Raw genomic sequence first — 25928 nt, forward strand, 5'->3', positions numbered from 1 at the left:
GCTGAACTCCTGCTGGGAAACATGGGCAGATTGCTGTGCCTCAGTTTTCTTCAGTGCTCAAATATGTGTGAATGCATATAAAGGCAAGAGGAACAAAAAGCTGTTCAAGGTATGAACTGGCTTTGGACATACCTAGTGTGAAAATGCTGTGTTTTCCACCTCTGGATGATAATCACATTCTTCAAGTTAACTTTGGAGCTACTTGTTCTGGGAAGTCTTTTGAGCTGCAAGAGACCTAGGATGTTCAGAGTGACAACAAATGTCTTGTTTCACTCCTAGGTTTTTGGTTGGAAATATATCCAGAACACAGAAAGCAAGGATTCTCCTTCTGATCAGCACACAGTCAGATCAAACCACATGGCTCCTCTTGTAGCTCTCTAGGCCAAGGCCAGTCCAGAAATTAACCACAAAATCCTTACTTTGGAAAGATTAGATTAAAAGCTTAGAGATGACAAATATATATCCTTTCCCCTGATGGAGATCAGGTATCATTATCTTGATTTTTGAAATGAAAAGGGGGAGGGACACATGATGGAGGACATTTACCTCATGTCAGCTAAAGCACCAGTGACAGCAGCAGGAGCAGGATGCACTTATCCCATACCTGAGCCTACTGGCTATTCAAGTGCTGACTGGATAATCTGAACAGACCCAGAGCATCGTCACAGAGTCACTGGTGACTTTCCCACCAGACCTTCCACTGTCAGATACTGCAGCTCATGTCTCCTCACTAGGCTCATGCCCCTACAACAAACACAAAATAAATGCTGGAGCATTTATTGCATTTACCAAGGCACTGTAAAACACTGCACACAAACAAACCTGTGATAACTACACCAAACATGATTTCACAGGAGAGAAAGAGAGCCATCTTCCCAGCTCAGTGTTTTGGCACAAAGTGCTTTTTTATTCAGTCATGCTGAGAAAACACAAGGAAATACAGAAAAGCAAGAGTTTTCAAAAATCAATTAAAATAAATTAGTTTGTAATGGAGAGAAAAAGTCACCCTCTAAATGTGAAACCATCATTAAATGCTAGGAGCAAAAGGATGATCCCAGTTACTTTCCGAGTGCAAGTTTTCCACTTCTGGTATTTCAGGAACAGAGCAGAGCACACCAGATATTGGACAGGCCAGTAATCTAGAGGGTGGGTGAATATGGGACTGCAGTGTTCCAAACTCCTAAGAAGAAAAACTGAGTATTTGTGGATTTCTCTCCTTGTATGCCTAATAAATGAGCTCCTGGCTCAGTGTACTCTGCTCACCTGAGCTGACCCACAAGTGTGCAGTGAAAGGCTATGAACAGCCATGAATTCCAGCTCCCACGATGAGCAGCAGGGTGGACAGGAAAACCAAACCATTAAGTTGATATTCTATGATGTTGTCAAGCTATCTTTTGCAAAAACAGGTTAACAAGGGAAAAAAAAACCCACCAAAATACTGGCCTTTTCTTTAGAAAGGAAAGCGCAGGGCCATGCATTCATAGTAAAAGATGTCCCTTAGAAGCACATTAAACCACACTGATGATGGAATATAAACAAAAGCCCCCTCAAGTTTCTTAGAGTGTTGCTGAAAATAACTCCACTGTATTGATCCCACTGGAAGTCTTTTTGTATTTTTCCCATGGCTCTTTCTTGGTTATCTGAGGTGTGCAGTGCTTATTTGCAATATAGAAATGGGTCTTTGATGCAGAAAAATACAGAAGTTGGAAATGCAAATTACTTACCAGTTTATTAAGGTTTTTTTTATATTAGAGGATGATTCATAACTAACTTGCAACCTTAAAAAAATGAAAAGGGTCAAGGACAGTTTGAGTTTACAATTTTTAAGCCAGTGATCAATGTTGAGCTTACTTTCCTTATAAATATGACATCAAAGCGATATTATTCAAGGACTTTTAAGCACTTTAAAAACTCTGCTAGATGATATTTCACCATGGTCTTAACTAGACCATGAAAATTAAGCACATTTTGCTAGAAGGGATATAAAATAAGGGAAAGTTTAAGGACATCTCTCCCCAATGCCACAGAGACATATCTGTACTTCACAGAGCACTGCAGGGCAGGAACGGGCAAACGAGCACCAGCACAGGCATGTAATTCACACAACATTTAGCAGCCCCAGGAGAAGAGATCTTCTCAGTTCCAAAGCAGGAGAACTGGGCATCCCAGTACATCTCACCAGGGCTCATTAACTTCTGAAGATAGCTCCAGCAACAGCCTGAGCATCCTGCACTGTACTTCTCACATAGGGTGACACACTGATACCGATGCAGCTACAGCCAGGACTGGAGATCTCTTGCTTCCTGCTAAGCATTCTTTTTCCAGGGTAAAAATAAAAAGGCTTTAGGGCTCAAGTTGCTGGTTTTCTGCTGTTGATATAGCATGAAGACACACTGCTCCATGACTAGAGCTTCTGGGGACTTTGCCACAGTGGTAATTAACAGCAGGATTATAAAGGCACAAACTGGCAACAGGCACTTTCCAAGTTTGCTCTGAAACAGAATTTCAAGAAGTCCACAGAAGTGTGAAAATACAAAAGTCAAGTAGCATAATACTAAAAAGAGACTTGGACTGCTCTGTGTCATAAGAATGGGCTGAACGGATCCTTTGCAAGCTTCCTGCAAGAGCCCAAAGACTCAAAGGAACAGGATAAAGACGTGTTTCATCTTTGCCACCCTGAGAGGAAGAAGCTAACACTCATCTGCATAAATTACTGAGAAAGCAAACTGGAAACAGAAGCAAGCTAAAAAAACACATAAGAACAGCCAGTAGAGTGGAAGGGAAAAAGACTGCAAGAACAACTTGTCACATGGACAACACTGCAAAATGAGATCTCTAGCAGTGCTGAGACCAGCTTTGAGCAATAGCTTCAAAACACCCTGCTCCCTAAGTTGGCTTTGCCTTCCATGAATCCCTATGTAGTTACTTATATTATTTCTTCACCAAAATAAAACTTTGCACTTTCCTATGATTGCTTCACAATAATAAAAAACTCCTAAACACTAACCACGTGACAGCACAGACTCCATCCCAGAGCTTCACCAACGATGAACAAAAACATGCCCCACAAGTGGAAGGGAAGACTGTTCATTTATCAGTCTGCACTACCACATCCCCTGACCTATTTTATTACTAAAAATAGTCCCTCTTAGGTCACTGCTGCAAATTGAATTCTGCTGCTTCATTGCCCACTGCAATCTCACAGAACTGCATGCTGCCTACACACAAAACACTAAGTAGGTTAACTTATTCACTGCCAGGGATGCAGCCAGTCTTCTCATACGGATAAAAAGACACAGACAATTTTGCTTATATGAGTGAAATGTTTCTTGCATTGCAGCTAAATGTCCAAACCCAGTTATTCATATTGCATCATGAAAATAAATGCCGGGCTTCCAATTTGCCTGCACTCACAATATGTTTTTCAATATTATTCTTGCAAGATATGTTTTCAAAGGATTTAATGTTACAAGTGATACAACAGCAGCCCCAATGACCTCTCTATTGACAGAACAGCCAAGTCTTTCTTTTTTAGCCCCCTCACTAGGATAAGTCTGGGAAAGCAAAGGACAAGAGGGAATCAGTCAAAATGTTCCAAATTAAAAAGACAGCATCTTCTTTCAAAAGATCCTGTGTTTGCAACTCCCAATCCAAAGCATCTTGTGATTATCATACCATGAAGAGAGCTGGCAAATTTAGACCTAACAGCCACAGGCAACTTAAAAGAGAGAGGAAGAGGAAGGCGTGAACTTTACAGAGCAAGAACTTATTAGAGGATCCTGAACGAGAGACTGAAATAGGTATTATTGACCATTTCATGCTTGATAGTGAACAAACATAAAGAATATGCTATGTCCTTGCTGTTTTATTTGAGTTAGACAGACTAAGACCAGCATATTTCCCTGGGCTAATACTGCATCTTCATTTCATTACTTCAATAGCTTCCCAATCTTAAACCAACACACCCCAAAACCAAGCAAAGATCAAAGACAACTACTTTATGTCAGCTTTCTGCTTCACTGCAAATTCTGCTGGGAATATTTTAGCATGCAGCAGATGCACACAGGGCTGAACCATTCAAATGATTCACAGGCTCACTAACCTAACTTTATTGCTATTTAGTCATGAAACCAAGTTTCTCCCTTCCTGCTATTCTAAGAATAAAATCTGCCAAATCTGGGGTTTTTTGACAGAGGGAAAATCCAATGTCTTCAGGGGACAAAACAGCCTCAGCTCTGCCTGAGTTTCAGCTGGTGCCATTTACAGGGATGCTGCAGGCACTGTAGGTCACAAGTTGTGTGAGAAGTCCATGGCCTTGCCAGCTGAGAGAGATGAGCTCAAATACATCACCACAAGGGGAACCACAGAGTCCCTTATCAAGAACATCTGAAATGTGCTCACAGAAGGAGGAGGGAACTGGCCCTGCCAGCCAAGCTGCAGTTAGTTTCCCACTCATTGAAAAAGCATGAAATACACACTGCAAACAGCCTAGGTCTGCATTTATGATCATCCTGAGCTCAAGATTTACCACATCTTGCTAGGGATTGACTATGGATTTAAGACAAAACAAAACAACAAACCACCAAGTAGATATCATTTTCCTATTTCTAGCCAGTAGGGCATGGTAAAGCTGGTGTGTTGACATGTATTTTTCATGTATATGTTTGAAAGTTTCATCAACTGTACATTTTAAAGATATATTACCCACTTCAGTGGTATCAAGTCACAGGGCACAAGTGACACACTGGAGATGCCTGGCATATCTGGACAGTTGTTTTTAAATGAACATGATATTTTCTGAAAGGCCTGTTAGCCACCTGAAGCAAGAGAGATGGGTATTAAGTTCCTTACAAAATGAAGACATGGAGCCCTTTTTACTTTTTACAAGATCAAGCATGTTCCACAGTTTTAGACTGCATAACTAATGAGTCCTCTCAACAGGATGTCCTTTTAGACCTTAGTTTCTCCGAGATGCTATAGCATGAACTGCCTTTTTATTTCTTAGGAGATCAAAAGAGTGTTATGTTGGAGCACTTTAATGCAATGACTGCACTTCAAAGACACATTACTTCATTCTCTTTTTTAACTCTCCCAGCAATGCTTCTGCTTAATAAAACCTGCCTCAATTAGAAACCCTATTTATATGTGCATGTCTATATATATATATCTATTCTCAGAGAGTTATGATCAAAAAGTCCAAGGTCATACAAGAGACTATTCAATAGGTCAGGTAAACAACAGGAATATCAGCTAAGTTCAGATCAGTAAGATAATTAACAACAGTACTCAAGCAAAGATGCTCAATACAAGCATTATCATTATTATTATTTGAAAATAAATTACTTGCATCGCTTTTCCATGACCCTCACACATGAAACCAAAAGATCATAAGTGTTTAACCACCTAATTAACACCATGGCCAAATGTGGAAGTATCTGAACCCTCTTTATTATTTTTTAATGGTTAATATCACATTTTACAAGTCAAAATTTAGTCCAAGTTTGCAAACCAACAAAAGAAAAAACAACTATATTTATGAAGCTTTAAAGTTGTCCAAGACGTAGATAAACTGTTCTTTATGGATCACTAGAAAATCTATGCGGCTTTAAAATTGCCTGGATCCACTAACATAGATTTCAAAGTTCAGGGAAAACACACGTGGCACCACTGCTACTGAATTTTTGGCAAAAGAGTAGGCAACATGCAATGCATTTTGGGCCAAATGCCAAAGACAAAACTAAACAAACTGTTTCAAAATATATTTCGGCTCCAAAACAGAGAATTTACCATTTAAACCTTCAACCAGTTCATCATTTAGGCTCAGTTCTTCACATCACTGTCTTCTGACTGTGGGGAGCTGCAAAATAAAGTCTTTTTTGTTTCAGCATCTAAGAAAATTGAGGATTGTTACCAACAGTCCACACCACTCAGAAGTACTAACTAAATGCACTGCCATATCTTAACTTCTATCACTGCAAATAAATTACAGAAATATTGGCACAAAGACAAAGGAAACACTTTGAGGCCTTGAACAAGGTTAGATGAAGTGACAAGTCAATAAATAATGTTTACACTCCCACAACTGTGCTTCCATGCCTGGCCACTTTTGCGAGTGTTGGGCACCAAAGTTCATGTGGCTGAATGCCCACGTCAAGGCAGGCCCAGGTCACTGCCACACCTGTGTGCTCTGCAGCTTCATCTTCAACTCAGAGTCCTGGCACCAGTTTGGAAACAGGGCTCTGCTGGAGTTCTGGATGATGAGAACATTAGACTTTCTGCGCTGACAGACTCTGGCCCCCAGGAGGGCACTACATTTGACCTGAGGCCATGGAGAAGACTTCCAAAATTGATTGATAACACAGGGATTACGGGTGTGTAGTTTGATTAGAAGTGTGTAATATCACCGGGTGGAAAACTTAGAGTTTAAGGTTTTAGAATATAGTAATACCTACAGAGCTAAGATGGAGGTTTTAGGGCAGTGGCTCATCCTTTTTCTTCACCTTCTTCTTCATGGGTTTGGGTGGTCTTATGTAACTGGACAGAAAAGTCCACATTGTGGACTTTGAGTGATTAGTTATTGGGTTACAAGTGAAAATCATTTAGGTGTCATTTCTTGATTGCATAGTTTAGCCTTAAAAGACCTGGTAAGGAAAGATAGTTAGCCATTTTGTACCTTGTTAGTAGAACACTGCAAACTCACTGCCTCTGAGACTGTAACACAGATAAGAACAAGTTGCTCCTCACGGCCAAAAAGTCACATTACCTCTTTTTCCAGAAAAGAATAATCCTGGAGGCTAAGGACCCACTGGAACTCACACTGCTCAGAGTACACGGGAGAGTGCACGAGGTTTTCAGCTCATATTCACACTTGGTGGGAAAAAAAAGGATCAGTTGCCACCTCGCATTCCATTTTGAACATCTGCAAGCAAATGCTAAATCAGCAGGGTACCTCCCTTCTGCTGCCACTGCTTTGCCTCATGCTCTCTCCTGTCTCTTTTTCCAGAAGTGCTACTTCAGTGAAGAGACCCCTTGGAAACCCCCACGCTTCCTGACACCTCTGAGAGCATTTGGAAACTGGACATGTGATACAGGGGCCACGTCTTCAGCTGCAAATCTGCCTCATCCTCTAGCAGCTGCAAAATTAAAAATAGCTGCCACAGGCAAACCATAACTGAAGATGAGAACGTTTGTTCCTTTATTTCAGGCTGATAATGGTATCACTGGTTGACATGTTTGGGCTCTGAAAGGAGCACTAATAAGGAAATGGACAAAAATATAAAGGCAGAATAGGAACATTCTAAAATAGAAATGGGAAAATTACCCTCCTTTGAAATATACATTGAAATTTTGACTAGCCACGACAAAATTATATGCTTATTTGGCTCTTTAGGATGAATTTCTTGCTAACTACAAGCAGAGCAATCATTTAAAGCAGTATTCTCAGCCTGTAAAACTGATGCTCACACTGACCAAATGAGACAATTTTATCAGGGATCAGAATTATATGTGCTCTCATTGCCTCCTCACAACTTGAAAAAAATATGGTCAATAAGGAATGGAACCTTATTATTGCAGAACTTACTCTCCAGCTTTTGGCCACTTCCTGACAAACTCCAACATTTACAGGATACTTTAGGTTCACAGAAAAGGAGCCTTCTGCAAGAATGAGAAATTACATTTCATCTAGTTTAGCTGCAGTATTGCCTGTATTGTATATTACCTATATCAGGTGTATTTTTCCTTATATTATCTACAAAACCACTAAAATGGAATAATTTTGTGGGCCAAATGAGGGGTGGGGGGTGTGCATAAAGACTGCTGTGGAATCCACTTGCTTCATTCACACAACAGCAGTAGTTGCTACACAGCTAAATGTTGCAAGGGAGCTATTTGGGAAAGAGGTGTTATTTTCATTAGGTGAATCCCTGTGCATTAGTCACATATTTGTCAGATTTCCTCTATCACTAATTAGCCATCTAGTCAAACCTTGGGTAACCCAAGGTCAGTCCTGCCTCTTGGGGCTGCAAGCCAGGTTTCTTAAAAACTCAGCATGGTAAAGAGCCATCAGCACCACTGAAATCTCCAAATCATTTCTGAGCTACAGCTCCCACCACTGTGCCACAGGGAACAGCTACCTCTGAAAGGGTCAGGTTCACTGAAAGGCTACCTGACGTCCAGGAGCAGGAAAACTGCCAACTTACAATTATCTGCATCCAACCATGAAAGGCATCTCTGGAGACCTTTGGATAAACATCTAAAATATGCAAAATCAGATGCTGCTAAGCAGAAAAGCATCAGGCACAGTTTAAGTTGATCTACACACTCACAGATACATTTAATGATGTAATGAGGCACTGCACCATGGCAGTGGCCATTGACAATGTGCCCTTTCAAATGGGATCCCTGTCTGGTCTTTGGGTGAAGAGCCCAACCACAGATGTGGATTGTGGAGGGGAAATTCTCCCACTAGGCAGTGATGGCAGCCTCAGGGCAGAGCAAACCCAGTGCAAGGTCTGCACTCAGGCTCAAATTTAAGCTGAAACCATAAATACAAACCCTAAATATGAAACTACCTTCTTTTCCTGGACATTGCTACATCCCAGGATAACCCCACAACTGGCACTTGGACTTCAGCATACCATTTATGATTAAATAAAAACTTTCCACTGAATCCTTTTTTCTGTCACTTCCGAGAGGACGTTCCTTTTAGTTTCATCATTGTACACCTAAATTGCATTGGAAGAGAAGATATATTTCTTAAAATAGGCCAGAAACAAGAGAGATCATCACAGACATCATCATGGAGACATAGTTACTCTGTATTCAGAGTTCAAAGAGAGCCTTGGTTTGAGATGAGAAGTCCTTTATGATACTAGACTTTTGGTCTAGTCTCTGTCACTCCTTTGCTAATTCTATTTGGGTACAGCTGCCCCAGAAGCAAGAAGCTATGTAAGAATGCATTCTATGAGCTTTATGGAGAACAACCAAGATTTGCATACACTGCCCACCTAAATCCTCATGCGAATGCTCCTCGTTTTCAGGATTATAAAGTGCACACTGCCGACGCAGCTATTTGTACACAAAGTACCTGACTTGGAAATTACACATCCCCCTCCTCTCCCCAGAATAAAATGTTTTCAACTATCACATTTACACCAAGTTTTTACATGTTTAGACACAAATCCAGTACATTACCCTCTTCTTGGTCATTCTTTATGATGCCTGTTCCAACCTGCCGTGATAAAGACAGAAGGCACAGCAAATCTGGCAGGAGCACTCTCAGAGGAGAAATGTCTCGCTTGTTTATGAGAAAGCTGAAGCACTTCCTGTGCTTTTCACAAACTTTTTTCCCCTTCTCCTTTGCTGCAGCTGTTGTGACCCAACCCACTGAGGAAGGCAGAGGCTCTGCACATGCTGGAACCTTATTTACAGACCACTGCTCCTTTTGTGCAATGCAGCTTGCAGTGCTCTGAGGGAACATCTACTGCCCTGAATTATTACAGACTCCATCCCCTCTCTGTTGAGCACTGACTTGCACAAGGCAGAGTTGTTCCAGTTTGATTGCCATGAAGAACAGCAGCACCAGTGCATGACAGGAAAGTTGAGAGTCCCCTTAATATGACTTTGTTTTATCAAAATCACAACATAGCAAAGTGCCAGTCTAAGATGGAAGAGAAAGCACAAATCCTGAAAAGCAAAAGATGCTGAGCTTTAAGAAGGCATCCAGTCAATATTAATATATAAAACTAAAGTAGGTTTGGGAGAACACACGTAAAGATACTGAAAAGAAGACACCAAATTCACAAGGGTGAGACTAGATGAGTTATAAAGGAGCGCCTGATTACCACTGCCCTCACAAAAATATTAGAGATTCTAACTACTTAACATTCAGATCAAAGGCTCAGCTGTACGTTTGCTGAAATTATTAATTGGGCCATCTTAAGGCATTTATCAGAATCTCAGATTGTTCCTTGTGCCCTGCAGAGAAATCTGTTCCCCCTCTATTCCAGAGTGATCCATCTTACTGCAACTCATCTGTCACCAAATGGTTTCATGTGAACAGCTGTATCAACTTCCCTGTCACCTCTCTGCCTGTCCAAAATACACAGAGTAATGCACCTGAACTTTTCAACTGGGAATCACACTGATAAAACTTAGAAGATCATCAAATTGAGCTACTCAACACTTCACAGTGAGCAGGATGGATAAGTAGTGCAGATAGTAGAAAACAAGAAGGCTGAAATTACTTAGCAGTTCCCTTGGAACCCCACATTAAAAATGGCCTGAGAATCTCTCTTACCTTGAGCATGTCTCAGATTCTTCAGAAAAAAACTAAAAAGGAGTGAGACAACTAAAAACTATTTTATCCCCTTTTTTAAATGGCTACAAATTGGGGGAATCTCAGAACCAGACCCAGAAATCCCTAAAAATACTTTCTATTATATTCTAGACTAGCAGCCTAACCTTCTCAGGAAAGGGGATTTAACATTATTTTAATTTAACTATTAATATTTAAAATTATTGTAATATGGAGAGGAAATAAGTTAACTTATTGCACTGTAGTCCTGGAACATGAATGAAAAAGACACAACTTTGAGATGTCATTCCTGTACATGTGGTTTCCCATCTTTCAGACATATCAATCTGAATGTAAATGGTTCACAAACCCAGGTCAATACATCATATGTATGTTCAAACTTATCCAATTGTTTCTTCTAAGGGTTGAAGCATTAAATGCCTGTGTCTGCCTGGCTCTGACATGAGAATTTGCAATTCTAGAATGAAGGGGCTGCAATCTGGATGGAAAGTAGAAAGCAATTGAGGAGTACTACCATCCTGCACCCCCAGGATATGAAAACAGTAAAACTTTGAAAAGGAATACTCAAAAACAGCGATCAATCTGATACATCACAGTGAGCCTGTTATTACTCACTGTGATGAAATTCAGCCTGCCTTAAGAACTCAAGAAGGTGGGTGCCCAAAAGACATGTATGTACAAAAAATGAATAATCTTAAAATAATTCTAAAAATCTTGGCTGAAATCATCCCAATTCCACACAAGTGTCTCATGCCCCATTTACCATGGAAGCGTGCACCAGAAACATTCCAGAGCAGGAAGGTGATACAGGTTCACTAGCTCTGAAAGAGATCAGTATTAAACTAATATATACATTCATAAATTGATGGCAGCTAACTAGACTAGAAGGGAGTGAAGTTCATTTCCAGGGAAACCTACTCATCACAGTTCCATGGGGGTTTTTTTGGATATTGTGCTTGCTAGGGACAGCCTAACAGCTCAACTCCAGCTCTTCCAAGCCACAGAACAGCTTTTTTAAAACATAAATAATTTTTTAAAATGCCAAGTCAGATGGATCATCGCATCATGCATTACAAACTCAACTTTCCCACTGTATACTAAATTACATGGTTTTCCATTTCTTTCAGCATGGTTTCTCTATACTTAGGGATAGAGAACGTACCCATGAGATTGGCCTCAAGTTGAGCAGGAAAAAATGTAATTAGATGGAAGCAACTTCTGTCTAACATTTGTTTGCTTAAATTAAGGGAACAAAACTATTTTTTAACTTCTGTGTCTCAAAATGCCTTTCATTGTTATGTACAGAATGCCAAACAGAGGTGTGTTATACTATAGAAAGTATTTATTCACCAAATTACAGCTTTGCAGTACTGCAGCGTCATCAACATTTTACTGTCTTGGCCAGGGGTTTAACAACTTAAAACATGATTCAAGCCCAACTCCAAGTTTAATTCTTCTAGCCAACACAAATGGAGCCAGTAGACTATTTTACAATGCTGTATAACAGACTGGAAATCAGCTCTTCACAGGACAAAATACTTGCTTTGTGCCTTTATAGAGGCAGTGCCGTCATTCCCCTGGATAAAGTAGAGAAGCTAGACTTCAGACAAGTTTTATCTACACAGTTCTCACCTATATAATCTCTTTCTTACCTGTCCTACATTTTTGCAAGGAGATCACAAAACTCTGACTTAGAATTTTTGCCTAGGTTTTAGGGCTGAGGAGAGAAGCACATATCCTAAGACTTTACACTGAACAGTAAAGCATGCTTGCAGACAGCCAAGGAATGAGGATTTAGAAAACCCTGTTAAGAGAGGAAATGAAAACCATCAAATTCATGGCCACATGAACCCCAACAAATGTGTGATGAGGGTCATCTGGAGTGCCCAAAGCAGCAGAGAGTGAGGGATGGTGACTCAAGCAGAACCTCATGGGTTTAGTTGCCCTGGATATTCAGCACTCTGAGCTTTGGAGCCTGAAGGCTCAGCACCTCCAGCAGACAAAGTCCTGTTGGTTTCTGCTGCCCTTGCCTCAAATAGCCAACTAAATTCCAGCTATAAAGAAAGCATAAGCACATTTACTACCATTATTTTGTAGGTGACTGCACATCAAGCCAAACTATCAAAACCAGCCCTGGAGTTGTCTAATTCTTCACTCTCCCAGGCAGAGATCACCAGCTGCAGGCATACGGGTGAAACTTGGCACGTTCATTTCCAGCCAAGACAATTACCAAGTCTGAGCTCCAGTGCTGGGGACTTCAGTGATTGCACAAAGTCCCTGTAATAATACAAGTTTATCATTCTTAAAGCCTTAACTGTTCACTCTGAATTTGCAAGTCAGCATCAGGCAGAAGAAACCACAAAATCTTTGCAGAGGGAAACAATCCTCAAAGTTAATAAGCATTAGCTTCACAAAGCATAGAAAGAGTAATAACTGGGAAATACAGAAATGCACAGTCTCTGAAGCAGGATATTTCAAAATGAGGGACATTTCGTACTTCAGAAGACTCAGAGCGCATCCATTACAATTATGCTTCATTGGTAGGTACCCTAATTACCCTGAAAGGAAAAAACCACCAACCTCACTCTCGTTCGATTTCTGGCATTTAATTCACTTGCTGGGGAATCTCTTTGCCTAATAGGTATTTATGCTATTTCCCTTGCAAAGCACATGTTGCCATGGAGCACTGATCACAGGAAGAAGTAAATGATTCTGCCTTTTTGAACTGCACAGCCTTCACTTGAGGTGCTCTATCTTACTACCTGTCAGCTTTAACCTTTTGCTAAGTACACAGGGCAAAACTAGAGTGAGCTGTGGTTATATTTGTTTTGATTTTAGTGAATGGTTTCATCCAAAAGCTACTCTTAAAAGTCTTCCCCATTTTTCACTGGCACTTTGCTTTGACAGAATGGAGTTTCCTTTCCCCAGAGTGAGAAGGTGGCAGATGGGAGAAGGAGGAGGATCCAAGCAGACAGAGAAGTATTGCACAAGACACATGCTGAACTTGTCAACAGAACAAGATTTCTTTACTACAGTGCTTAAAAAAATTAAAGTGCTAGCTTCTTTACTCAAAAAATCTACAGAGCTACACAATAGCATTCAGGCTTTCTTATTTAAGGGTACCCAGAATCTACCTAGGATGAATCTTGCCTTGCAGTTAACTTGATCAACAGCATAGTAGCAAGACTGGAGGAATCTGAATGACAGCAAACCATCATACTACTCCTGCTATAAATGGCAGGCAACACAAGGTTTGGATAGAAGCAGAATACATTTGGATTGGATTCCTGCCTCCTTTCATTGGTAGGTGGCAAGAGGAGTCTTGGGCCAGAAAAAAACCCTTAAAAATAGGGTGCATGATCTCATAGCAGCAAGGATACCAATTCCTGATACCTTTAACATTTGTTCTCTTTTGAACCTACAGAAATAAGTTCATGTCAGCTTTAAGGCTATGGCTGGCCAGATGCACTGAAAAAAAAGCAGCACAGACTAACCTGGTCCTGTCTGCAGTCTCCAATCTGGCACAGGAAGACTAACAGCTGGCTGCTTCCTGCCTGGCATTTCTCCATGGGAGAAGAACAGAACTGCTACTGGGACTAAAAGAAGACTCCAGCTTAAATAAACACACCTAAAAGCTGCCTCCAGTATGAAACCTTTCAATAGTCACCAAGAAGTCCCACAATTAAGGAGACTAAAGTTATGTTCAATGACTACAAATCAGATGGTGAGTCCAACAAACCATTGTAGAGCACAGACACTGGTGACAAATTTCCCCTCCTCTGTACAAAAGTAACACAAATAAAGTAAATCCTTTTCTTGCCTAAGCCAACATCTGCTTCTCAAAAGGGCCAGAATCATCCATGCACTGCATCTGCATCATAGAGGACCAGTGAGTGCTCCAAATCTGACACACAACACACATTATCCTGCAGGCTCAATGTGAAGCACACATTAACATGATGAACTCATATGCAAATGGTATTTCTGAAATAATTTCTTTTGGAGGCCTCAGTAATAGAGCTTCCCTTGAACTAAAGGTCTCAGATTTGATCTATCAGCAGGGAACAGTAAAAAATTATGAATTATTCCTATCAAAACTAGGGAACAATTTATTTTACAGGAGTTTCAAGCAAGCATTTATTAAATCAATATCACAAAAAAAAGCACACCTTGAAAAATGTAACAGCTACCAAGATTCTGTTAATAGAACAAAATCCAGCAGGCTACACTGGAAAAAAGTTCTCACCCCTTGAGCATACATACATCTTTCACCACTACCACATCACACACCAAGTGTCCCATGTGCTCATTTAGAAGTACAACATGTTGCAGGCCTTTAAGAGATACACCTTTCATCACATTCAATTTTAAAAGACTGAAATGTTCATAAATCAAAAAAAGTGCAGTGCATAAGAGGAAACAGTTCAGGAGGAAAAAATAAAAAGTTTGAAAGCCAAAGCAAACTATCTTTCAAGGCAAGTGAGCTTCCTACTCAGAATTATATGATTAGTGTTGCTTGCCATCCTGCCCATTTTCTGAGATGTCTCAACTCAGCAAGACAGCAGCTGGTGTCACTGAAAACCAAAGGCATAGGGAAGCCAAGCTCCAGTTTAATATCAGACATTCAGCAAAGCAGCTGCTTACTTGTTCAATCTCTTGGCAACTTAAATTTGTCACCAAGGTCATGGCAAACTAGTTATTTTTTTAAATTAGTATTATAATGCCTAAAGGAGGGGAAGGGGAGATGATTAATGATGTATCCTGATAAAATAATTTTGCCATGTTTGACTGAATTGCTGTTCTGAGCATCATCCACCAGGAAAACAAAAAGAAAACTCATCAAGTTCCAAATCCTTTCTACTCAAAAGTCTTAGCTGACAGAAATTCCTTCCTACTGAGAAAAATAGCACGTGAAACCTTCTAGCCATGTATGTCCCTCACTCATCAGAAAAGCTGTGTCTGGCATTACAGAACATGTCATGGGCAGTGGCACTCTGGGGGATTCTCTTTTACAAGGTGAATAACAGGAGATCTGTGAACAGCTTGTAGGGTTTTCAGTCACTAACACTGCAGGTCACGTAACATCCGAACTGAGAGTGTGATACAACTTTGCAAAATTCCCCAGAGGAAGAGGGGGCTGGAAAGGCCAAAGGGGGGCCATAAAGGACATGGAGATCATTCTCACAGCTGGGATAAGCACTGGAAATGTCATTGTGGTACAGCATCCCCTGAGCTGCCCGAAGGTATTCCAAAAAAAGGTGCACAAAAGAGCAGATATGGTGGCCAGGCTCCCTGGGTGTAACCTCCCACTCACTGAACAACCCATATTAAAAAAAATCAAAGTGAACACGACCCATGAATAAAAGCAGAGCTAAAACTGGATTTCATGTTCATTATGGGCTCATTTGGAAGCTTCACTGTCCCACCTTGAGCTGGTGCTCCCCACCATAACCACTTCCAAGTAATCCAGTCATTTGTTCCAATGCAAGGCTACAGAGCAGGGATAGATGCTAAATCTGAACAAAGGAAGATAAAGCCTATAGCATGAATTCCTGGCATCATGCAAAGGTCCTCCTGGACAACTTTTAATTTAGCAAATCAGGGCTAGAACAAATACAAACAAAGTTCATACTGGGATCAATACATCCTATATTATCTTCTCAAAGTAATTATTCCATTAGATTTGTAGAGGGGAGGAGGATGTAGACCAGAACTAAGCTAGGGAAAATGTCACTATCTCATCTGAAAAATCTGCCAGGAAGGCCTCAGCAGACTGGTTTTTAAAATCATTACAGTTCATGTGTGTTACTGCTGCTGGTGGTGGTTGGGTTTCTTTGGTTTTAAGAACACTGACAGATGTGCTGCCATCCTAGCAGGTTCACAGCTATCAAATACTCAGGCAATACAGGCATTTTGTTCCTCAAAGACTGATGGGCACCAAGACCTGCATATGTGGCAGTAATCTCACTTCATTCAGCTCCCTGCTAACCAGTTATGTTTGAAGCCTCACCATAAACAAATATAAGATGCTTGACATGAGTCCTGTGTGATTTACTTGTTCACCAGGAATATATCAACCCTTCCCACTGCTCCATGAGGAATGGTAAATGTTGTACGCTAAATACCTCTTAAAATCCTGTTCATATAGCTTTCAGTCCTTCACACTTTCTCACAGTTCAAATAAAACCAACAATCTAAAAATAAAATTATGTGAAGACATTTCTCAGAAATAATAAAAGTTCCAGTTTAGCCTAGTTGCTCCTCAGAGACTCTGGAAAAAAAAGCACAGGAAAAAGCACAATAGTGAAATGAGTCTCAAAAGCATTTTTAATTTTAATTACTTTGTTACCTACCTTCTATAAAGAAGCACTTGAGTGAAACAAGTTCAAAAAGCAAGGACAAGTAAAGGGTAATTTTTATAAATATCCCAACTTTTAATCTCTTTTAATCTCTTTTCATTTGACTTTTTCCTCTAATATTTTTCTTAAATACTTATCTCAATAAAACCAATGATTTTTAATAAAATTCTTTATTTTTACCAAGAAAGTTTGCTCTAGCCTTGCGAGCCTGAACAGCTTCTTCTTTGTTATTAGCAGTAAAATAATCTTGCCTGCCAGCTAATGCCTCAAGATTTTCTCCACTGCAATTTCAACTACCTTCAAATTCCAAGTCCCAAATCCTAAAGCAGGAAAAGAGGATCTGCTCTTATGGAAAGGTACAGAAACAATTCTCCCCCCCACCTTGCTTTACAAAAGCCTCAGGAAGTCTGCTTTGATGCGTGCATTTAGCCCTGTGCAGTTACAGCCACACAGAGCAGCGCTGGCCCTGAAGTGTCCCTGTTTCACCAGCAGCCTGGCAATATTTCCCATATATCCCTACAACACCCTCTCTCAGACCCATGTCACTGTCAGCATCCCTGCCTTCAGCTTCGGCTCTTGACAGATTTTTCTGACCTTCATAACTGAAAGAGAACAGTAGAACCATATGACCAAAACGTGCTGCAAAATCCAAAAACTGGGCAGCAAAGATGACTTTTGAAGTGCATTTGTGAAAAAACCCAACTCACAGTCATACCAATCTCTGAAAATCCCTACTTCAATCTTTTTATTATGCAGAAAGCTACCCAGAGTATTTAAGATGCTGTTAGTAAAACACACACACACAACAAATATCAAAAGGAAAAACCTTCAGAGATTATTCACTCAGAGCATGTAACAAAGCTGGTCACAAATATCTACCCATGTGCTGAGAGAAAAATTTCTTAGTGCTCCATAAAGGATTTGGCTAGTGACTACACACTGACACAGGGGTGTCAACCCAAGGTTCTGTAGCAAGATATTCCCGCCTAGAGAGCCACAAATCTCCCAGCAGGGTCAGGGCACTCCTCATGCCAGCTTTCTAAATATAAAGCACCTTGCCCTCCTGCCAGCCAGCCATTTAGCTGCAAAATTTCTACTCAGTGATACACTTAAACTTAGGCTGTATGTAGAGAACCCAGAATTACCAGCACAGCTCACTGCAGAGCTGCTCAGCAGAAGGGCATCAATGCCTTAATTTGTTGCCCTTCCAAGTGCTTTGAGAGCTGCTTTGCTGGGCTTGTGCTTTTACTTGGGTGAACACCTCTCCCACATGCTCCAGATGACTCCCTGAAGGCAGACATTTGTCATTCCTTTTTTTATTTCATTTTATAGCCACCAAATGTTTAACCTCTCTTTGGTGACCAAGGGAGCCTTGTTTTGGGACTCCTTTTTGCTTCCTTGAAAATTCAGGTAAATGTGTCTTAGATATGCCTTGGAAGTATTGCTCTTCTACTACAAAGTAATTGCTCTGATTAGAGCCTGTGAATAAACAAATATGATAAAACCTGATTTGTTCTCTAAATTCTCAGTATCCATCCAGTGAACCCTCTGACAAAGAGCTGCAAGCACCTGTACTGCAGCTCCCTCTGTCAAGAGTCTTTCTCATCCTCTGTGATTTTCCAAAACCAGGTAGAAGGACTTTTCCTTTCCACAAATACCGGCAAAGGAAGGGCTCCCTACTCGCTCAGCTTCAAGCAAAAATTCTTTCTTGGTAGCATTGGCTGGTTGTTTGCTGTCTTCCCATGACAATTATCTCCTCCGGCTGCCACTCCCAGCTCCAGCTGGATGGGTTTAGCTGTCACCAGAGGTTAACACTGCTCCCTTGCCTCTCCCCCATCTCCAGGAGGGCTCTTGACACAGCAGATTTATCCCTGTGGATGTGATGCAGTGTCTCAGGAAACAGACTGACAGCACACAGCAGCTCAGCTCTAGACAGACTCTAAGCTGACCCCACCATGATATCCAAAGTTCAGGGGAAAATTCTACAAGAACCGTGAGCTTTTCGTACAGCAAAAAAATTACAGCTTTTATCTTCAGAGCCTGCCTAAGCAGCTCTGCATCTGGTAGCAGCAGGAAACCACACTGTAAACAATATGACAAGCACTACATTATTACCTGTTTATATGCTAAATGATATAAATTAAGATAGAGACACACACACCACAACTAATTATATTTTAAAACTGCTTCTCTGAGGGGAAGGGAAGTGACTGCAACTATTATTAGTTGCAATGCAATACTAAAACAAAAATAAAAATCAGGTCCCTTTACTCCAGGCAGTTCTAAAATACACTAAGAGGCAGTTTTTATTCCAAAGATTTCACAAGGTAAATTGACAAGCCACACAGAGAAAAGAAGCTGAACACAGCAATCCAGAGAGTTAAGTCACCCAAAATATGCATCAATAGGGTGACAAAGCCTGCAAGAGAAGGCAGCTGCAAAATCTGGACTTCATTTCAGTAACAGAAGATGCAGTTAAGTCAGATCTTATCCTAAACTCTGGAGTTCCTTTTTAGGGAGTCAATGCAATCCTATTTTCTCTTGTGAATCTAATTAGCTTTTCACAGCAAAATATCCATCCTTTCCTATAGCCAGCAGCCACTGACTTCAGACAATTCAGTTGGTACAAAGCAATTTTTAGCCCCATCAGAAGGCTTTTTCAAACACTCAAATTAGCATTTCCTCATTTCTCTCCTCATCACCTTACACCCACAAATTCTTGAGATAGTTGGCAACTTGGCTTTCCATTAGCCTTTGGAAAAGAAACACTATGAGATCAGAGGATCAGATTTTTTGAGTATAACCTGCTGAAAATAACTAAATAATCAGACTTCTGAAATTTGAAATTCAATTTCAGCTTCCATCTTACCAAAAGAACAATTAGTTTGCCTGGAGCACCAACATTATACAAAAAAGAAAAACAAAGTGAGACGATATTTTAACAACTCACTGTATCTAACCATGACAGGAAAACAGTGATGTCAAATCTATATCCAGCTATGTCCAAAGCACTCAGAGAGGCGATCAGGTAATTAGAGGTATGAGGCTGATTTTTCTCAACGAATATAACCAAAGGAGCTTATATTTTGAAGAGTTATTTTAACAGTCAAAGCCACATTAAGAGCTAGATGACATACGAAATGGCTCTGCCAGAGAATAAATTTAGAAGGTCGACATATAACCCGCATGAAAATGACAACAGTGATGGTTACTCGAAGTCCTGCCAGGTGCCCTTTAATAAGCAGAGAATGTGATTAGTGCTGCAATGCAAAGAGACAGCGTGCTGCAACATGACTCCATGCTGGCCTGCCAGGAAACCTTTACAATACAGTCCCTGGCTGCACTGGGATTTTTCATGCATAATAAATAAAGCAACAGACTAGCAGACTCAGGCTCCTTGCTGAACACCAGTGCCCTCCTCTGTGTACGCTGAAGATTCCTCCAACCACCACAGCAACAGAGAGAATTTATGATTTTTCTCCTCACGACAGACTGCTGAGTCCCCCGGGCCCAATGTCAGACACAGGACTCTGTCTGCTGCTCGGCAGGGCAGCTGTGAACAGCTAAATAACACTGTCACCACAGGGCAGGGATCCGTCCCTCAGCCTGCACGGCCTCCCCTCCCCACTGCTGCTCACTCTGCCAGAGAAACAGATCTTCCATCATCTCTTACAGCCTTTCCCCAGCTGATGCTTTGTACAATAATTCAGTTGGAATCGTGGAACCGAACCATGGAACTCCACTAAAAGTATGGGACCCTGCTAATTAAGAGGGACTGGCTTGCACGTAGGAACCCTTCAGCTTCCTTATCAAAAAACATAGAACCAAAGTGTTTGGGGATGGCATTAACACCACCACCATTTTAGGATGTATACCATCACCTCCCTAAGCTTTGATTGCTTTGACCATGTTTGTTTTCCAGCTCATATTTGCTATGTTCTTCCAGGATAGGAATATAAAAAGAAAATCTCAGCAGAGCATGGAGTAACAGCTCTTTTACTGCCCCTCTAACACTACAGCATACTTGAATTCAGACCACTTGAGGTATGAGCTACCATTTGAGTGGAAGGATGTCTAATCCTAATTTTCTCTACAAAGACTAATTTTCCATTAAATTTAGTATTGGGTTTTACTCTCAAACTGCAGCTTCAGAAGGATGTGAATGCCCATGTTGTGATATTTACAGCTGTGATTGCACATGAACCACAGAAGACAAAATCCTGAAGCTTGTTCTAATTCACACAAAACAAAAAAAGGCAATGGGAGACAAAACTAACCCTCTTCTGGAAGGGTCTGTGGTTTAGAAGAAAGTTGAGAAGTGATTTTAAAAATGTAAGGCTGCTGCACTGAACACACTGAAACTCTGTGTGACCAGCCAGGACCTTGTCTCCTCACATGTCACCTGTACTTCCATGTGCAAAACACTCTTATGGTTGGGTCTTTGGGACTCATTTTTATTGTTTTAACATTAATTATACGGTGCCCTCTCCACTATCATTAATCATGGGGGTTAAGCAGTCCGGAGTAAGGAACCTAAGTAGGGAAAAAGCCAAAGGAGACAAAAGTATCAAATGAGTAACAACGACATGAATCACAAAGCCCAGTTTCTCCTTGTGAACACCACTGCACCACCACCACCTGCACTGGCAGTGCCTCTGTAGTGTGGGTGACCACACAGCAGTGCCCAAGTCAGGATCTGGGGACTATCTCACTGAAGGATGTTTTAAATCTTCCATGCAAGAAAACGAGAAGTCAGAATGCACTGTGCTAACTATGAAAATGCAAAAAGCTTTTTCTTGCACTATCTCAAGCAGCCACATGTCCCAACACTTATCCCCTTCAAAACACCACACCAGAAAATGTTAACTTGAAAGATCCACGTCTTTCTCTTCCAAACAAACAAATTCCCCTTTGAAGGCTCCTTTAAAGTTGGACTTCAACAGAAACTAATTAGCTTTTAAAACAAGCACTCCTCCCTACACCTCCTCCAGTATCTTTTGTTTAAAAGATTTTCATTCGTTTATACAGGTGGAGAAAATGACTAAAAGCAAGACCAAAAAGGGATATAACGCATTACCAAGGCTTTGGGGAGACAGACTACAGAACTGTCATCCTCATAATGATTTCTGGGGGGGATTTGACTACCTCCAGGAGGCTGGACTAAAATTCCATGGTTTAATTTTTACTAAAATAAGACCTGTGCGTTTGGAGGTTCTTCATGGTATTCTGTCCTGTGCTCTGTGGTTGCAGCATAGTCAATGGCATTGCTGCATTTAAGAGCGTCTCTACTTCTGCACAGTTAATATTGCTTGATTATTTAAGTTGCAGCATTGCATGAGCTACATGTTCTTTTAAAAGATAACTATTCTCTTTTTCAAAAAAGGAGCACCAAATTCTTACTGGGGAGTTGGTAGGAAACTGGTTAGAGCCTTCTCCATAAATATTGCTTTTAAACACAGGCTTTTTAGGGTAAGAATCAAACCTCGTCACATTTTCAGTGCTGAAAATACTAGAGACTCCCAAACCTGGAAAAAGCCCAGCTTTATCACAGTGATTTAGTTCCATCATGTATTTCAGTCATTCAAAGACACTGTCTCAGTATCACCAAGTTCAGCACTAGCATTGCAGCTATCACATTCAGGTAGAAAAGGCACCTTTGTAGTGCTCAGTAAGTACATACAAGTTTTCAGTGTACCAAGGTGTTTTTCAGATATGTTATACAACATTTATTAAATAACTACCCATTTCTTTCAGTACAAAAATAGGCTGGCTCCTAAGATGATTAATCCTTGATTGAGGTGAAAACTACAAGGTCTTTTCTTAACAGGCTAGGATTTTAGTTCTCAAGTGAAAAGTCATACAAACATAAAAATATTACAACACTTACAAATTTTAGAATTAATTTCACAGTACAACCACAAATGAAGATAAAAATGTGTTTTCAGCAAGGGCTAGGAGTGAAGGTGTTTACACTTTTTCATGAACTAATAGCAACTTTTAACTCATTAAGTTTAGAAAACCAGGTAAATTTCAAGACAACATACATCTCATTCTCCTTTATATCAAACATTTACCTCATGATGAAAACCAAATAAAAACCAAAATACTACCAATATAGCCACAAAAAAAAGGAGCAAGATTCATCACAGTGAAGAGAACAGAAAAATTTTGCACTGACTTCAGTAGAAGAAAGCAAGAAAAGAGAATTCAAATAACTGAACTGTACAAATGGATGCAGACTATATAAAGTCACATGAAAAATCCTAACTGCTTGCTAGCCTTACAAATCAAACAGCTTGTATCAACAGTAAATGATTGGAACACTACTTCAGTATTTGTGGAATTAATCATTAATCCAGCCTCTCTGTCCTAAAAACCTTTCTATTTAAAAGATGATGCAACAAACAAAGCACAAGCACATTTGTACATACAACCAGAAACACTGACCTGAATATTATACTGTTAAAGGCCTTTCAGTTTACCTGTCATACTGAACTTGAATTATTTCAGTTTAAAAGTCAATCACTCAAGCATTTACTAATTAAGAAAGACATGGCTGATATAGTTGTTATAAATGAACTCTGCTTGAATGATAAGTTATTAGAAAATTGTACAATCAAATAGACACATTCATGGAAATCTGTGTTATATCTTTTAAGGACTATAACAGCTGACAGCTTTGAACCAAGAATGGCCAGTGATCAGAGAAATCTTATCACAGAATGTTCTAAAAGTCAACTTTTTAAAAACATATGTAAAATTCAATTCAGGGAAAATTGTATCATAGTTCTTTAGTTCAAAAAATTTGCAACATCACATTTCTGTTGTCCTTAAAATAAAATTGACTGGCTTCCAGCACTGATAATTCCCCCATTGAATTCAATGAGCATAGCATGCAGCTTAGATAGGCATATGGTGTTCTTTACATATGCAAAGTTCTTCGTTTATTGTAACTTTCTTCTAGAATTTCTTTCCCCAACCCATTTTTTCCAGAGATTTCTGCCTAGAAGGCAGAAAGCTTAAAAGGACATAGGCAGAGAGAAGGTTGTTCAAACTCAATGCTTTGCTTTCATGCACACTGGAGGAATCTGCCAGCAGCACATTTTTACTTCATCAATTCAGCAAGAAACAAGATTGCTCTTCAGTCGACATTCAGAAGCACCAGCAATTAATACAGGCATGTGACACTGAACAAGTAGGGAGAAGGCAAAAGGAAAAATCTTTTCTTCAATCCAGCCATAAACTTAATAGCACTTAACGAGTTCACTACAAGGTTTAACTGGAGAAAGATAATTAGAAAATATACTACAGCAGATATGGAAATATAGAAAATGCCACCTTTGTGGCCACTTAACAAAACCTGAAAAAATAGTGCATGGAAAGCAGGTTGAATACCAAATGGATGCTTTTCTCTACCTCTGTCAAACTACACTTTAGAAAATTAAGGAAATTCTCTACTTGACACCTCAATGCATCAGTCACAGCAATCAAAAACATCTACATGGATGGAGTGCTGCTTCATTTCCAGCTCTCATTAGCAGAGAATTCCTTTCTTCATCTGTCTTGTCCTGTGTATTAATGGGGATAATTATGCTGACCTCCTTTATAAAGCACTCAAAAATCTACAGTTAAAAATGTTCCTAAACAAGTAATTATATTTAATAGCAATCATGTATCAAACTTCAGTTATCAACTCATCACATGAAAGCAAGAATCTGATTGTTCCTGGAATTAGTACACAAAATTCAATTTCTGCACAGACATTAGCTTCCTAGTACTTCCATCATTATTACTACAGCTGCATTATGCTAAAATGCACTAAAGAACCTGTCTACACTGACTGACATTTTGAAGATTTTCCAAGCTTTGAACAACAAAAGACCCAGGACTCTTTTCAGCAATAATTTCCATGTTAATAATTTCCATCTTGTTAAACAAAGATACTTTTGACCAGCACCAAGCTTGGGTGCTATTCTGAACCTGCAGCCTGGATTGTTGCAATGGCTCCAGGCTAAAGCAGGCTGTAACATTTTGCAAATGTATTTTCCTGTTACATCCATCAACTCCTCCTTCCTTACAGGGGCTGGTCTACAAGGCCACAATTTCATCACCAGCACTTACTGTCACCAGTTTCTCTTCATCTATATGTTACTTTCCTCCTTTCAGCTGCACACAATGCCCATAATCATTCAGTATGTTTGATGTACACATTTTTCTTTCATCTTGTGCTACTAAAAATGAAAAAAGGTGAGAGGATTTGTTATAAAATTAAGCTACTTACCAACTATTGCCAGATTATGCTCTGAGCCACATGCGATCTGAAAAAGAAATATGAATGACTAAATCAGAACCTGCCCACCAGAAGGAAGACAGTCACAATTATGACAGGAAATTAAAAATTAACCTGAAACAAACAACTACAGTTTGTAGGATGCAAAATCAAGGTTGAAGTGTTCTCACTCTTAAATGGAATTTCATTTGAAGCCTCACTTAGGGGCTTAGTGGCAGGAGTGCACGATTGTTTGTTTAATAAAGAGGTATTTTCTTCTCAAAATGCAGACATTTCAACCCTTTCAAGCAAGACTAGCAATGATCCTGCAAAAACATCACACCTTTAACACCCACTGGATCCAACAAGAGGCACAGAGCAAACACAGATTAATCCATACAGAGGCAGCTGGGAATCAAAAGGGTGATGAAGATTTCCATCTCTCTTACCTATACTGTTTTTCCAGCTGACCCCTGAGGCACTGCTCAAAGTATACAGGCTCAGTGTGATAAACCTGATATGACATGATCCTTACAAGTCATTTGCCTAGAATGGAGAAAAACTACCCTGGGACTCAACCCTTCTGTTAGCTCATTAATGATGGAAATCAGTTATGAATTTCTTTTCAAAGTAAACTTATGGTTCAGGTATTTTTCATCCTTCTTTGTAGCTGCTGTGAACATGTCTCATGTTTAAGTTGCTTTGGTGTACTGAGTTTTTTAAGTTGCCCACCAATGATGGTAACACAAGCACCAAGAGAAGTCTCCTGTCCTTACGGCAAGGGCTTGTCTTTCCTACAGAATTTCTTTTGCAAGGTTACTGCTGGCAATTGTCTGATGTAAGAGACTTCACTTCACACAAGGTTACCCTGCTGAGTGTCCTCAAGTTTTTAATTTCAATAAAAGCAACCCCCTCAAAATCCTGTATCCAGTTCACTGTCTTGAAAGTACTTGCCCATTATACCTAATACTGAGCTGCAGAA

At 40.1% G+C, this 25928-nt stretch overlaps 1 protein-coding gene across 1 annotated transcript in view; it reads right to left on the reverse strand.

The window, feature by feature from the left end:
- SERGEF (secretion regulating guanine nucleotide exchange factor) overlaps nucleotides 1-25928 on the reverse strand; it is a 140566-nt gene that overhangs the window by 37086 nt on the left and 77552 nt on the right. Inside the window, exon 12 of the mRNA XM_014309543.2 lies at nucleotides 24959-24995. Within this exon, the coding sequence (XP_014165018.1) occupies nucleotides 24959-24995 (37 nt within the window). The remainder of the gene's footprint in view (nucleotides 1-24958; nucleotides 24996-25928) is intronic.

The sequence above is a fragment of the Geospiza fortis genome, unplaced genomic scaffold (assembly GCF_000277835.1).
Source record: "Geospiza fortis unplaced genomic scaffold, GeoFor_1.0 scaffold524, whole genome shotgun sequence".
Lineage (NCBI taxonomy): Eukaryota > Metazoa > Chordata > Aves > Passeriformes > Thraupidae > Geospiza > Geospiza fortis.